Source organism: Mesoplodon densirostris, chromosome 2 (assembly GCF_025265405.1).
Source record: "Mesoplodon densirostris isolate mMesDen1 chromosome 2, mMesDen1 primary haplotype, whole genome shotgun sequence".
NCBI lineage: Eukaryota > Metazoa > Chordata > Mammalia > Artiodactyla > Ziphiidae > Mesoplodon > Mesoplodon densirostris.
In genome coordinates, this window is record NC_082662.1 from 29,171,721 (window position 1) to 29,186,786 (window position 15,066).

Below are 15,066 nucleotides of genomic sequence, written 5' to 3' on the forward strand. Positions count from 1 at the left end.
TGCTCCACAGCATGTGGGATCTTCCCAGACCAGGGCTCAAACCTGTGTGCCCTGCATTGGCAGGCAGGTTCTTAACCACTGCACCACCAGGGAAGACCTAGATTTAATCTTTACAAAAAGGATCTTTAGAATTGAAGAATCTTTTATGATAGTTATATCTACTTCTCAAATGTAATCTTGATATATGGGAGTAATACACAGCTATTTCAATGCTGAGCACTACACCTTTTATAGGCTGTGTTTATAACGGAGCAGTAAATGAAATTAAATTTGAATGATTTAGAGTTTGGATCAAATTAGTAATTTTAGCCAACAGATTTGCAAGTGGCATATCTCTTAATGTCAGAAAAGACACGAGTTTCAATGCAATCTGCTCATTATACAAAAAATCAACACAGCTTAAATCAGGTTTATCTTTAATATATTCTTCAAAATACTTTAAAATAACACGTAATCATGAAAGAAATTAAAATACATATACCTAACTTGAAAAAGAGTGCCCTTTATTCTGAGATCAGAACTACCCTACATTTTGGAGTGGCGGGGGCGGGGGGGGGTGTTGCTAAAACAGCCTTATGTATTTCAAATAAAGTTTATTTATTTTTTTAAATGACAGTGGGTTTTTTTTTAGTTATAGTATTTTATTTATTTTATTTGTGACTGCATTGGGTCTTTGTTGCTGTGCGCAGGCTTTCTCTAGTTGTGGCGAGTGGAGGCTACTCTTCGTTGCGGTGCATTGGCTTGTCATTGCGGTGGCTTCTCTTGTTGCGGAGCACGGGCCCTAGGCGCATGGGCTTCAGTAGTTGTGGCTCGCGGGCTCCATAGTTGTGGTGCATGGGCTCAGTAGTTGTGGCACGCGGGCTTCAGTAGTTGTGGTTCGCGGGCTCTAGAACACAGGCTCAGTAGTTGTGGTGCACGGGCTCAGTTGCTTCGTGGCATGTGGGATCTTCCCGGACCAGGGCTCAAACCCGTGTGGCCTGCACTGGCAGGCGGATTCTTAACCACTGAGCCACCAGGGAAGCCCTCAAAGTTTTTAAAAAGAGTCTTACTTTTTTGAAACAATGGTGATAATAAATGTAATTGTATTTTTAATCTCCCTATACTTAGCAAAATAAATGACAAATGTATCAGTTCCCAGAGTTACTTTGGAATTTCTTTGGAATATTAAATGCCAAAGATTAAGAACCACTGCATTAATTTACCACTTCCGATGATGTACGTTATGGCAACTGCTGCCTATAAGGTAAGAATTATTGAACCTTCTTTATGGATGAGGAAAGTGAGGCTTAGAGATGTTCATCAACTTGTCCAAGGTCACAAAGATACTAAGTGTACAGATGGGAATCAAACCCAGGTCTGTTTCAAAACCCATGCTGTCTCCCTCCTAAATGTATAAATACAATATAACATAATTACTATAATGAATTCAAACCCTGGTCCCCAATGGAAATTAAGTTCCCCTGTTGTAGCTTCTCCCCTCTCCTTTCACTCATAGCACTTGTCGTAATACATCATATCATATTTATTTGGGTGATAATCTGTTTGATGTCTAACACCCCACCTCCTCCCCCACACATACACTAGACCAAAAGGACCATGTCCACTAGGGACAGGGACCATATCTCTTTTTCCCCCTCTGTACATTCAACACCCAGCACAGTCAACATAACAAAGACTATGGGTTCTGGGAGCAGACAGAAACAGGTGTGATCCTGTTTTTTTTTTTTTGCAGTGGGGTGGCCTGGCACCAACACAACTTGCTATGTTTGACTGTATAGGACAATGGTTACAGAACACAAAGATTCAGAAAGACCCACTGCTTGGGCCCAACAAAAGACAATATTCGCCCTCTGAATTCATAGTCCTCGGGCTGCAAGGAGGACAGGCTTCTTCCTACATGCTTCTGGTAGAAGGTCCATGACAGTACTCAGTAGAGCCATATCTGAGCCTAGCTGTATGCGGTGGGTGGATAAGACGGGCCAGCCTCATTTCAATTACTTGGGTGCGACCCTAAAGACACAGATGTGGATGGCTGAGTTGCTGTAGATCTGGGTCAGCAGCTCTCACGCGTAAGTCTCTGGTTCCAGCTCATCGACAAGCTCCACAGTGGAGGTACTGGCACCACCTGCAGGGACCCGAAGCTGCCAGCCTGAAGCTGTAGGGCAATGCTGATGGTGCAGTTGATGGCCAGGCCCAAGCCGTGGATGTAGATCTCAGTGCATGAGTTCTGACCCCATGCCCGTCCGTCCAGCAGTTTCTGGCAGTGGGCCAGCTGAGCCTTAACGTCAGTCTTCATGTTGACAGAAATGTCATTGGGCTTCCGGCGCAGGCAGTGGGGAAGCCGCTTCCACAGGGTGTACTAAACCGGGTCCAGCTCAGCCTCGACGGCCCCGCGGGGCTCTCAGTTTTCAGCCATGCTGTGTGCCTCCCTCCGGTCCACAGTGCCCTCCACGTGCATGTGGCCGACTCCCCTGCCAGGCCACTCAAGCATTGCACCAATCAGCCAGAATACAGAATGCTGCCCATGACCCCAAGGCCCCAAGAAGGGAAGAAAAGGAAAGGGGTATGCCGCAGGAATGCCAGAACACTAGCGATCCCGGTTCTTAAACAAGTTATTTAATCTTTCTCAGTTTCAACTTCCTTATCTATAAAGATAATATTATCTAACCCACTGGACTAGATTTATGGGGGATAAATGATTTAATAAATGATTATCATTTAATAAATGATTAATTATCATTAATGATAAATGATTTAGTACGTAGTGTGATGCCTTACAGTTAGCCAGAAGTTAAACATGATTTAACAACAAAAATGCTAGCTCTTACTATTTTCATAATTATCACATCGAATAAATATTTGTTAAATGAATGAATCTAAGTTAATTCAATTCAAAGTGGACATTCAAGTTCATTCAATTCAAATGTTCTTAAACATTATACTTAAATAACAATATTCATTGGCACTTGCAAAAAGAGGAGGAAGTTAAAAGTACCTATATACACCTCCTTCAACTTACCAGAAAGAACACTTAAGACTCAATAAAAAATTGTCTTATCATCAATTCAATCTCTAGTATTTTTCTAATATGCCTGTTACACTGCCCTAGTCAGTTTCTTTTACTTCATAAAGTAACTGTTCCACACCTCCATCACTCATAAGTCCCAACCCCACATACTTCCTGCTCAGTAATGTTTCTACTTCACCAAGAAAATAGAAGCAGCTAAGTAAGAATTTCTGCAACATCCTGATTCTCCCCCTCCGCCATGCCTACAAATTGATCAGCAAACTGTCCTTGAACCTTACATGAAAAGGCAACCTTCTCAGCCATGACTAAAACAGTGCTTATGTTCAGGATCCCTTTCCCTCTCCCTTCTTACAGCACTTCATACTGTCTTTGTATATTCTCAGCCTCTCTCCACCTTGTCAACTAAAAGCAGCATGAACTGTAAAGAAGCAAAAAGGTAGTTTATTTGGGTTCTTAGAATTGTAACTCAGGGATCACAGATTCTGGAAGAACCCAGAATAGTCTCCCAGTGGAGGAAAATGGGTAGAGGTTTTTATGGGGAAAAGGAGAAAGTTCACACAGGCTTACACAAGCTGTTTACCAAGAATCTGGATTGGACGATAAATCTGTTCTGTTCATACGATTGGGTTATCGAGCACGTCTCATCCATTACTAGGGAAAGGTATGGTTTCCTTAGTCCAGAAAGAGTCCAGTTCTCAGCATCGTTCTTTCCTTTTGGCAACTCGGCAACTATTCAGCAGTTTTATGTTAGAGAGTTCAGCAAAAGTTCAGCATGGGCAGCAAATGTGGAGATCCTCAAGACAGTCTCAGTCATTCTTGCCTTTGTTCCTTTCACAACCTCCATATAGGTTTCTTCCCTTCAGCTTATAAGGAACCTATTCCCTAAGGAACTACTGCCCTCTCTTCTCTCTCCCTTTACAACCAAACTTAGAGAAAAAGTATTCCATTCTTTCTCTACTTCCTCACTTTGATTCCCTCCTGAACACAATGCAATCAGGCTACTGCTTCAACTGAAGGTGTTTTAAGATAACCAATCATCTCACTATTGTGTAATTCAACAAACAATTTTAGGTTTTATCCTACTTGGCTTCTCAGATACATCTGACACTGCCAATGATTCCACTGGTTGTCTTCCACCAGTGACATTCCACTGGTTGTCTTGTTGTTGTTATTACTTCAATTCATCATTACTATTTCTTAGTATCCTTCATTGATCTTATATTCACCCCTGAAGTCAATGGTTCCACATTCAGTGGCATCAGAAGCCCCTAAGAGTCTTATTAAGACATAGAGTGTTGGGTTTCAGCCTCAGAATTTCTGATTCAGCAGGTCTGGAGCAGGGCCCAAGAATATACGTTTCTAACAAGTTCCCAGGTAATGATGAGGCTGCTGCTTGAGGGACTACTTTGAAGCCATTTTGAAGCACTAAGTTAATCCAGTTCCCAGCTTTCTATCCTGAGCTCTACTCTCTTTTCTCTACTTTTGTTCCCTGAACAATCTCATCCACCTTCATGACTTCAACTATCACCTATATAGGGTTATCAGATATAGCAAATAAAAATATAAAATGACCAGTTAAACTTGAATTTCAAATAAACAACAAATAATTCTTTAGTATAAGTAAGTCCCAAACATTGCATGCAACATACTTATACGAAAAAAATATTCATTGTTCATTTGGTAATCAAATTTAACTGAGCATTCTACATTTTTACCTGGCAACACTATACTTAGAGGTAGATAACTCTCTAATCTCTAAATACCACATCCATATGGGCAAATGCCTCCCAGTGCAAATTACCACTTGAATGTACCACGAGTCCCTTAAACACAACAGATTCCAATACTTATTACTTCCCCCCAAATCCTGTTCCTAGCTCCTCAGTAAATGGTATCATCACAAACTCAACTTACTGAAGCCAGAAACCTCTTGAGTATTCCTGGATCCTCCTTGACCCTCATACTTCATTTGCTATCTCTAAGTTGGATCAATTCTACCTAAACATCTAAAATCTATTCTCTTCTCCCACTTTACTATTGAAATACTCAACCACTAAACACACCACATTCTCTCACCCCTCCATGACTTGGCACATGCTCTTCTCTCTGTCTGAAGATCTTAATCAATTGCTATAACTCACATGCTACCCACGCTGTGAAGCCTTCCCCTCCTCCTTAAACAGACATAAGGGATCCTTTCCCTGTGCTCCCAATGCACCTTACACAATATTTAAAATTACAGTAATTACATAACACTGTGATTTTATATCTGTACAGAAGTGACACAAAGCAACAGAAAGAATATATGCTTGGGCCTCCCTGGTGGCGCAGTGGTTAAGAGTCCGCCTGCCGATGCAGGGGATACGGGTTCGTGCCCCGGTCTGGGAGGATCCCATATGCCGCGGAGCGGCTGGGCCCGTGAGCCATGGCCGCTGGGCCTGCGCATCCGGAGCCTGTGCTCCGCAACGGGAGAGGCCACAACAGTGAGAGGCCCACATACCGCAAAAAGAAAAAAAAAAAAGAATATATGCTTGAAGCCAGTCAAAACTAAGTTCCTATTCTAGCTCTGATACTTCCTTTGAGTTTGTAAGTTACTTAACCTGTCCTTCCTTCAGTTCCCTCCTTTGTAAAATGGGGTAAGGATACTTCCCTTCTATGTTTGTAGAGTTTAAATGAGAATAGGTAAGACATACTTAGCATACCTTCTGGCAGGGAGCAGTCACCCAGCAAATAATTACCTCTCCCATTTCCGTATCTTTATTCCCCCTTACACTATCAATTCTCTTGAGAGCAGAGGCCCTATCTTTTCATCTTTGTAGCTCCTCTGAAAACAAAATAACTAACAAAGCTTAGCATCCTAGTTAAGGGTTTGGGCTCTTGAACCACACTGCCTGGGTTCAAATGCTAACTCACCCATTTACTAGTTGTGTTACATTTAGTTTAGCAAGTTACCATCTGTGTCTCTGTTTCCTTGTATGTAAAGTGGGAATAATAACATACTTAACACGTAGGGTTGTAAGCGTCACATGTAAACTGCTTACAATGGTGTTCAACAAGTGCTTTAGGTTATATAAACAGGAATAAAAGTCACTGAATGACTGCATGAGAGCTCAACTATAGCTTTAATATCCAGAACAGACCCTTAGTATATCATAAAATACTCAGCTTTTCAATTTTTTGTCTCCTATTTTCCAATATTCAAATATGACATGAAAAATTGTACATACTATTTGTTCAATTGGCTTTTCCACCATAGGCCACACTCTCAATCATGAAAAATTATAGCCTATTCACCTTGAAGCATTAATATAAACCAAGGGGCTTCCCTGGTGGCGCAGTGGTTGGGAGTCCGCCTGCCGATGCAGGCGACACGAGTTCGTGCCCCGGTCCGGGAAGATCCCACATGCCGCGGAGCAGCTGGGCCCGTGAGCCATGGCTGCTGAGCCTGCCCGTCCGGAGCCTGTGCTCCGCAACAGGAGGGGCCACAACAGTGAGAGGCCCGCGTACCGCAAAAATAAACAAACAAACAAACAAACCAAAAGGAACTAAGTAGATCCCTATCCACTTAAATTTACAATGTAAGCTGTTAACGGGATTTTCATTATCACAATTTTTATACAAAAAGAATACTCAATTAACTCACAGTACAATATTTCTTAAATTTTTATACTACAGGCAAGGTACAATGAAAGAAATATTGGCTCTGGAATTTTAAAAAACTGGTTTTGTATCCCAGCTTTGCCATGAGACCTTGGTGAAGTCACTTATTCCTTCAGGCTCAGTTTCCTCATCTGTGAAACACAGGCTCTTTTATTTTAATTATTGAGTATGTGCCAGTCATTGTGCAAGGAATTGAGATCAAATACGACCAGACCCAGGAAAACAAAATTCATTGACCTCCAGATGTCATAATAAATGTAAAAGCACTACACGATTAAAAAAAAAAAGACAGGGCTTCCCTGGTGGCGCAGTGGTTGGGAGTCCGCCTGCCGATGCAGGGGACGCGGGTTCGTGCTCCAGTCCGGGATGATCCCACGTGCCGCATAGCGGCTGGGCCCGTGAGCCACGGCCACTGAGCCTGCGCGTCCGGAGCCTGTGCTCCGCAACGGGAGAGGCCATAGCAGTGAGAGGCCCGCGTACCGCAAAAAAAAAAAAAAAAAAAAGACAGAGAAAGAATGGCTAATTCTACCTGAGTGACAGTTAAACTATATCTTGAAAGAGGAGGAACTTTTTCCCAAGCTACCCAGTTTAGGATACACAGGCAGAAGAAATGGCATGTGCAAAGTCAAGGAAATAAAAATCAACAGAATATACCTTTCTGTGAAATGCAAATAGTTTGCAGGACCATAGATTAGAAAAGGTGGGAAGCACTACTGGGCATATACCTTGAGAAAACCATAATTCAAAAAGAGTCATGTACCACAATGTTCAATGCAGCTCTATTTATAATAGCCAGGACATGGAAGCAACCTAAGTGTCCATCAACAGATGAATGGATAAAGAAGATGTGGCACATATATACAATGGAATATTACTCAGCCATAAAAAGAAACGAAATTGAGTTATTGGTAGTGAGGTGGATGGACCTAGAGTCCGTCATACAGAGTGAAGTCAGAAAGAGAAAAACAAATACAGTATGCTAACACATATATATGGAATCTAAAAAAAAAAAAAAAAAAGGTTCTGAAGAACCTAGGGGCAGGACAGGAATAAAGACACAGACGTAGAGAACGGACTTGAGGACATGGGGGGGGGGAAGGGCAAGCTGGGATGAAGTGAGAGAGTGGCATTGACATATACACACTACCAAATGTAAAACAGATAGCTAACGGGAAGCAGCCACATAGCACAGGGAGATCAGCTTGGTGCTTTGTGTCCACCTAGAGAGGTGGGTTAGGGAGGGTGGGAGGGAGATGCAAGAGGGAGGAGCTATGGGGATATATGTTTATGTATAGCTGATTCACTTTGTTATACAGCAGAAACTAACACACCATTGTAAAGCAATTATACTCCAATAAAGATGTTAAAAAAAAAAAGAAAAGAAAAGGTGGGAAGGATGAGTGATGATGCTGAAGAGGAAAACAAAGGCCTAAACATGCATAGTTCGGATGTCACACTAAAAGGCCTAAACATGGATAGTTCGGATGTCACACTAAAAAGTTTATGTTTTATCCCACATGAGGAGACAGGGTCTTTAAAGAGAGCAGTGTCATCAGATCTATAAAGAGCACCATAGTGCTCTTCCCCTGTTGCTGGGGAATTGCGTGGGAGGTAGAGGCCCTGGCATTCAAGATTTGGCTCCAGGGCTTCCCTGGTGGAACAGTGGTTGAGAGTCCGCCTGCCAATGCAGGGGACACGGGTTCGTGCCCCGGTCCGGGAAGATCCCACATGCCGTGGAGCGGCTGGGCCCATGAGCCATGGCCGCTGAGCCTGCGCGTCCGGAGCCTGTGCTCCGCAACGGGAGAGGCCACAACAGTGAGAGGCCCGCGTACCACAAAAAAAAAAAAAAAAAAAAGATTTGGCTCCACCCATAACCCACTGCTGTGGCCATAACCCACCGCCTTGGTGGAGGAAAGCATTTCCACTGGAGGTGTAATGGACATTAATACTGCTTTACAAGAGGTGCTGAAGACCACCCTCATCCAGGACAGCCTAGCATGTGGGATTCCAAAGCTGCCAAAACCTTAGACAAGTGCCAAGCCCATCTTTGCGTGCTTGCATCCAATTCTGATGAGCTTATGTCAAGTTGGTAAAGGCCCTTGTGCTGAATGACAAATCAACCTAATTAAGGTTGATGGTAACAAGAAACTAGGGGAATGGGTAGGCCTCTGTAAAACTGACAGACAGGAAAAACCCTGTAAAGTGGATGGTTGCAGTTGTGTGGTGGTTAAGCAAAGAGTCTCAGGCCAAGGATGTCATTAAGGAGTACTTCTAATAGAAGAAATGATCAAATTAAAAACTTGGCTCTTGTTCCTCAAAAAAAAAGAGTATCACTATACAGAGTTTTGGTTAGATATGTGACTGAAGACATGACGATGAATAGGAAACTGTTATAAAAGTCCAGATGAGAAATAATAAAAGAGAAGAAAGGGCAGGGTAAAAAAAAATTCTTAAAAGGTAGAACCCACAAAACTTGACAAACAAATGGTTACTTCTGGCAAAAGAAGAGAAAGAATTTACCATCTGAAGGGAAAATAAGTGTCATGGAGACCACCATCCCCCACACCACATCCTGTAGACACTACCTCAGAACCCTTCACAGCACAGCATTTTAGGAAGGCGTGGAGTGGATGAACAAGACAACATCTACTTGACATCCCTGTCCTGGAATGACACTGCCTTTGAGATAATATGAGAAATAGAGTATTATCATTATTACTTATTTTATTATTTATATTTTCAATATTATTGATTTGCTTATGCAGTGAAGCCAATAACTAGAGTATAAAGCAAAAGAACTGTCCACGAAGGAAAAAAAAATCATTTTTTGCCAAAACAACTAACTGGTCTCTCCACACTAATCTCCACAGGTTTCCAATCTGCGTCCCTATAAGGGAGCCATATGATCTTTCCAAACATGTTTATCTTATTCTCCCACATAAAACCCTACAATGGGGCTTCCCTGGTGGCGCAGTGGTTGAGAGTCTGCCTGCCGATGCAGGGGACGTGGGTTCGTTCCCCGGTCCGGGAGGATCCCACATGCCACGGAGTGGCTGGGCCTATGAGCCATGGCCACTGAGCCTGCGCATCCGGAGCCTGTGCTCCACAACGGGAGAGGTCACAGCAGTGAGAGGCCCACGTACCACAAAAAAAAAAAAAAAAAAAAAAAAAAAAACCCTACAATGGCTTCCCAAAGCTCTCAGGAGAAGACCAAAATTTGTAACAAGGTCCACAAGGTTCTGCTTAATCTGACCCCAAACTACCTACAGTGCCTCATCCTAGAAGTAGAATAGCATAGGCTCTGAAGTCTGATACCTGGGTTTGAATCCAATCTTTGCCATTTATGAGCTGTGATCTGTGGTAAACTGCTTGACCTCTTTGTACTTGGTTTCCTCATCTCTAAAATGGGGATAATAATATGGTTGTGAGAATGGTGCCTGGCACAGTCTAAGTACATATAAGTGTTAATAGTAAGAAGTTAGTATTTATAAGGTCATGTTATTATGATATAATATACTCTACATATTGACATATTGATATCACTATTAGTATTGTTATTATGATCATCATTATCATCGTCATCACCATTTTTGCACCTCTTCTGTCCCAGGCCCACTGGTCTTGCAGTCCTTCAAAAGAACCATGCATCTTCCCAAATCAGAGCTTTCCTGTATGCAGATCACTCTACCTGGAACACTCTCCTCCATGTCTTCGCCTAGTCAATTCATCCTTCATAATTCAGCTGACAAATCCTTCTCTAGCCCCCTGCCCCCAATCAAAACTAGGTCAGATTCCCCATTTCAGGCTTTTCTTCCACAGCACTTGTCTTAGTTTGTAATTATATATATCATGTGATCAATTACTTGTGTAATGTCTATCTCCTCTACTAACCTGCAAGCTCTATGAGGGAAGGGACTAAACTGATTTTGCTCACTCCTGGACCCCCAGAGCCTGGCATAGAGTAGACCACAAATACTTACAGAATAAACGGAAACTACTATCAGATACAAGAAAACGTTTTAAAAAGGTACCAATGGAAAAAGGGTAATACACATTACTTTCTTCTCACAAAAAGAAATATAATAGAGTTACCAAGATCTTTTTTCATTCAAAGAGCAGAAAAGGTGATTTACTCATCTAATGGGGAAAAAATCAGTTTGGGTTACCTTACAAGTCAGAAACTAACCAAAAATTTGAATTCACCAGGTAGAAAAGAAGAAATTTTTAAAAATTTAAAATAAATATGAAATGCTTACTTGAGCATTGTCAGGTTCTTCTTTAATTTTGTCCAGAAGCCCCCGCTGCGGTGCCATTGCTTTGCCACATTCACCATCCAAAGGTTCTTTCATTCTAATTTTTTAGGTAAAGGAATTCCCCGGTCTAAAACTAATAGATTTCTTCTTGGTGATGGATAGCTGGATTCCTAAAACACAACATAAAGGATTGGTACTCAGGCTTTTTTTTTTTTTTCCCATGTTTATCTGTATCAAAAGCTTTGTGTTGAACACAAGGTTTTAGGGCTAAGCATTTGAAAAAAAACAACTCTTCTGGGGCCATGATTCTTCTCCTTTCTTCCTGCCTTCTGCTTCTTTAGTAGCTGCCTTCACATAAAAAAAAGTCTTACAGCAATAGCTCCCACTTCCCTGATAGCTTTAAAGGCAAATACTCTGGTCTTTTATATGTTGACAGTTACTGAGATAATTAGACTGGCAGACCAACACGTGAGAGAAAGTTACCAAGCTCTTAGAAGAAAGGACTCAGAAATACTGTTTCTGAGTCCATGAGAATTAGTACTTGGAGGCCCACCTCAGCTTTCTCAAAGTGGAGCACACCAAGCTCCCCACGCCCACCTCTAACTCAGCCTTCACTAGAGGCCTCCATAAGGGCCCCAACTCTCAGCTTAAAGATGGAGAGCGCAAGTTGCCACCACAAATGAACAGGTATGCCCTTACTTAAAGTGGACCACCTGCAGGGTCTCACGGGGGGGGGGGGGGCATGCCCAGGAATGAGCCCCTCTGAGATCCGCTTCCCAATCTCCTTCTTGTAAACAAGATTAGTCATTCAGCGGACTTCCCTACCCCTAAACAGGATGTAGTACACCTGAAGCAAAAAGGAAACTCTCCAAAGTTGTGTTTACCTAAACAGTCAAGCCAAACATGGAAATGGGCAACTGGCTTAATAACCAGTGCGAGGGATGAGAATTTAGGACTACCTGCCACAGTTACAACAATCTATGGGCTCTCGTGTCGTAATCGCTCCCAAAATCTCGTCCCCACCAATAATTCCCACGCCTCTCACAGGGTACAAACGCTGCAACGTTGTATCTCTTGGAGAGAACGCGACCCGCAAATGCCTGTCAGCGTGTCCCTGCAGCGAAACCGCAACGCCCGACTGCGCCGCTTCCGCCCAGCGCCCGCCTCGTCACGTGGCGCGGCCACCGCGCCGCCCCGCCCCACGCGGCCCCTCCCGCTGCTACCGGCCGCGCTCACCTTCTGGTGGCTTCCCTGCTCCCGGGGAGCACCGACCGGGGAAGGGGGAGTAGAACCCAAGGCCCCCACGCTGGGACGATGATTATTTTCTCTTACGGGAATTTTTCGGCCTCATCCAACGCAACGCAACACCCGGACAACTGCGCGTGCGCAACCCTGGTCTCCGCCCCCTTTCCCATTATGCTCCAGACCTGAGCTGAGTGGATTTCCCAGCGTTCCTCTTTCCTCAGTTATGGTTGACTTCTTAAAGAGACCAAAACCCAATGGTGAGAAGATAGAGGAAGAGGTTGGGAGGAAACTAAGGGGCGTAAGATGACGCTGTTAAGTGCCCTGCACCATTCTTTATTGCCCATGTCTGGAAAGGTGACCTGCCAAGAGAACATGAATAAATAATAGCTGATATTTATTAAGCCAAGTGTTTGGTAAACTCTTGATATGAATCTTTCCACTTAATGCTCACCACAACTCCAAGAGGTAGAATTTTTGTCTGGGAGCTGTAAATGAAGACATCAACTTGTTCAAAGTCAAGATTTCATGTGTTTTCATTCAACATTGTTTTGGAGATACATCTATGATCTATGAGGCTGTCATTTATTTGTTTTGACTGCTGTATGGTATTCCACTTTATGAATGCGCTACAGTTTAACTGTTTACTTCTGATGGACATTCGAGTTATTTACAATTTTGGGCCATTAGGAATAATAGTGCTGCGAACATTCCTGCCTCTTGTGACACATATGCTAGGGTTATACCTAGCAGTGAAATTGCTTGTTGTGTATATGTGAAACTTAAGTGGATAATTTCAAACAACTTTAGAAAGTGGTTGTTTCAGTTTGTACTTCCACCAGCCATTTATAAGAATTCCATTTGCCCCACATCCTTGCCAGTAATTACTACTGTACATCTTTTTTATTTTAACCATTCTGGTGGGGGTATAGTGGTATCTCGTTGTGATTTTAATTTGGATTTCCCAGATTTCTAATGAGGTTGAACCCATTTTCATGTTTTTTGATATCCGGATAGCCTATTTTATGAAGTGCTTGTTCAAGTCTCTTACTCATTTTTGTATTGGACTGTCTGCCATTTTCTTATGGATATAAATTCTGGTGTCCTTTGATGAACATAAAAGACCTTTATGCTTAGTGTTTCTTGTGTCCTGTCAAGAAATATTTTCCTACCAAAGGTTCTGATTGACTTATGGAATTGCTATTACTTTGTCTTTCTTATTTAGATCTACAATCCATCTAAAGTTGTATCTTCTGTATGGTGTGAAGTAAGTCAGATTTCATTTTTTCCATGTGAATGTTAAACTGATTAAGTGCTGTTGTTTAAAAGTTTGTGCTTTCCCCCACTGTTCTTTATCATCACCTGTATATATATAAGTTGTCTATAAATGTGGGTTTGTTTGAAGACTATGTAATCTATTCCTTTTGTCTGTTTTTGTGGAAATATCACACTGTCTTTATTTCTGTAGTAGCTTTATAATAAATCTTGATATCTGGTAGAAAAAGCCCTTTGTCCCATTATGTTCTTCAAGACTGTCTTGGCTTTTCTTGGTCCTTTGCATATTCATATACATTTTAGAATCATCTTGCCAAATGGGACAAAATTTTCCTTATAAATTTTAGAATCAGCTAGGATTTTGTTTAGTATTACACTAAGGCTGTAGACCTGTTTTGGAGAATTGCCATTTGTTATTCACTGTGTTGAATTGTTTCCCCCAAAAAGATATGTTAAAGTACTAACCCTCAGAATGTGACCCTATTTGGGAATACGGTTGTTGCAGATGTAATTATTTAAGACAAGGTCATATTGGAGTAGGGTTTGCCTTAATCAAGTATGACAGGTGTCCTTATAAGAAGAGGAGATGTAGAGACGGACACATGAAGGGAGAGCACCAGTTGACAATTGGGGCAGAGATTGAAGTGCTGCAACTGCAAGCCGAGGAATGTCAAGGATTGGTGTTAAACACGAGAAATTAGAAGAGGTAAGGAAAGATTCTCCCATACAGATTTCAAAGAGATAATGGCCCTACTGAAACCTTGATTTTAGCCATCAAGCCTCCCGAACTGTGAGACAATAAGTTTTTATTAGTAGCATTTTATGACAGCAGGCCCAGGAAACTAAGACAGCATTATATAGGGTTGACTCCTCCAATCCATGAAAATGGTATATCTCTCCATTTACTTAAATGCCTGTAATTTAATAATGTTTTATAGTTTTTAAGTATAGAGAGCTAACATCCTTTTCAGATTTTTTTCTGGATCTTTGATATTTTATGTCATTTTAAATGGCAAAATTTCATTTTCTAATAATTCATTTCAATTGTAGAACTACAATTGACTTTTGTATGTTGGTCTTGAAGCCAGCACAGTTGCTAAATTCATTTATTAATTCTAACAGTTTATCTATATTTTTTTTTTTTTTTTTTTTTTTTTTGCTGTACGCGGGCCTCTCACTGCTGTGGCCTCTCCCGTTGCGGAGCACAGGCTCCGGACACACAGGCCCCGCGGCCATGGCTCGCGGGCCCAGCCGCTCCGCGGCATGTGGGATCCTCCAGGATCGGGGCACGAACCCGTGTCCCCTGCATCGGCAGGTGGACTCTCAACCACTGCGCCACCAGGGAGGCCCTATCTATATATTTTTAAAAAACTTTTTAGTTTTCCAACTATGTAGAGAATAATGACAAATCATCTCTTCCTTTCCAAGCAGATGACTTTTATTTATTTAATTTTCTTGCATTATTGTGCTGGCTAAAACCTCTAGCAATGTGTTAAATGGAAATAGTGACATTGGACATCTGTATCTTCTTCCTGCTATGTTGCTTTCAACATAAAATCATTAAATAATATATTTGCTTTAGAATTTTTGCAGTCACCTGTAGGGGGT

General features: G+C 42.0%; 1 protein-coding gene and 2 pseudogenes across 3 annotated transcripts in view; 1 reads left to right on the forward strand and 2 right to left on the reverse strand.

Moving 5' to 3' along the window:
• Positions 1 to 12,301, reverse strand: part of ZMYM6 (zinc finger MYM-type containing 6) — a 53,410-nt gene extending 41,109 nt beyond the window's left edge. Inside the window, exons 1-2 of one of the 3 annotated variants that reach the window (XM_060089446.1) lie at positions 12,178 to 12,301; positions 10,945 to 11,111 (exon numbers count right to left, since the gene is read on the reverse strand). In XM_060089446.1, coding sequence (XP_059945429.1) covers positions 10,945 to 11,037 — 93 coding nt within the window. In that variant the 5' untranslated portion in view covers positions 11,038 to 11,111; positions 12,178 to 12,301. The other 2 variants (XM_060089448.1, XM_060089449.1) reach the window with 2 other exon arrangements.
• LOC132478743 (ribonuclease P protein subunit p20-like) lies at positions 1,995 to 2,416 on the reverse strand (annotated as a pseudogene).
• Positions 8,582 to 8,963, forward strand: LOC132483444 (small ribosomal subunit protein eS12-like; annotated as a pseudogene).
• Positions 12,302 to 15,066: the final 2,765 nt, after the last annotated feature.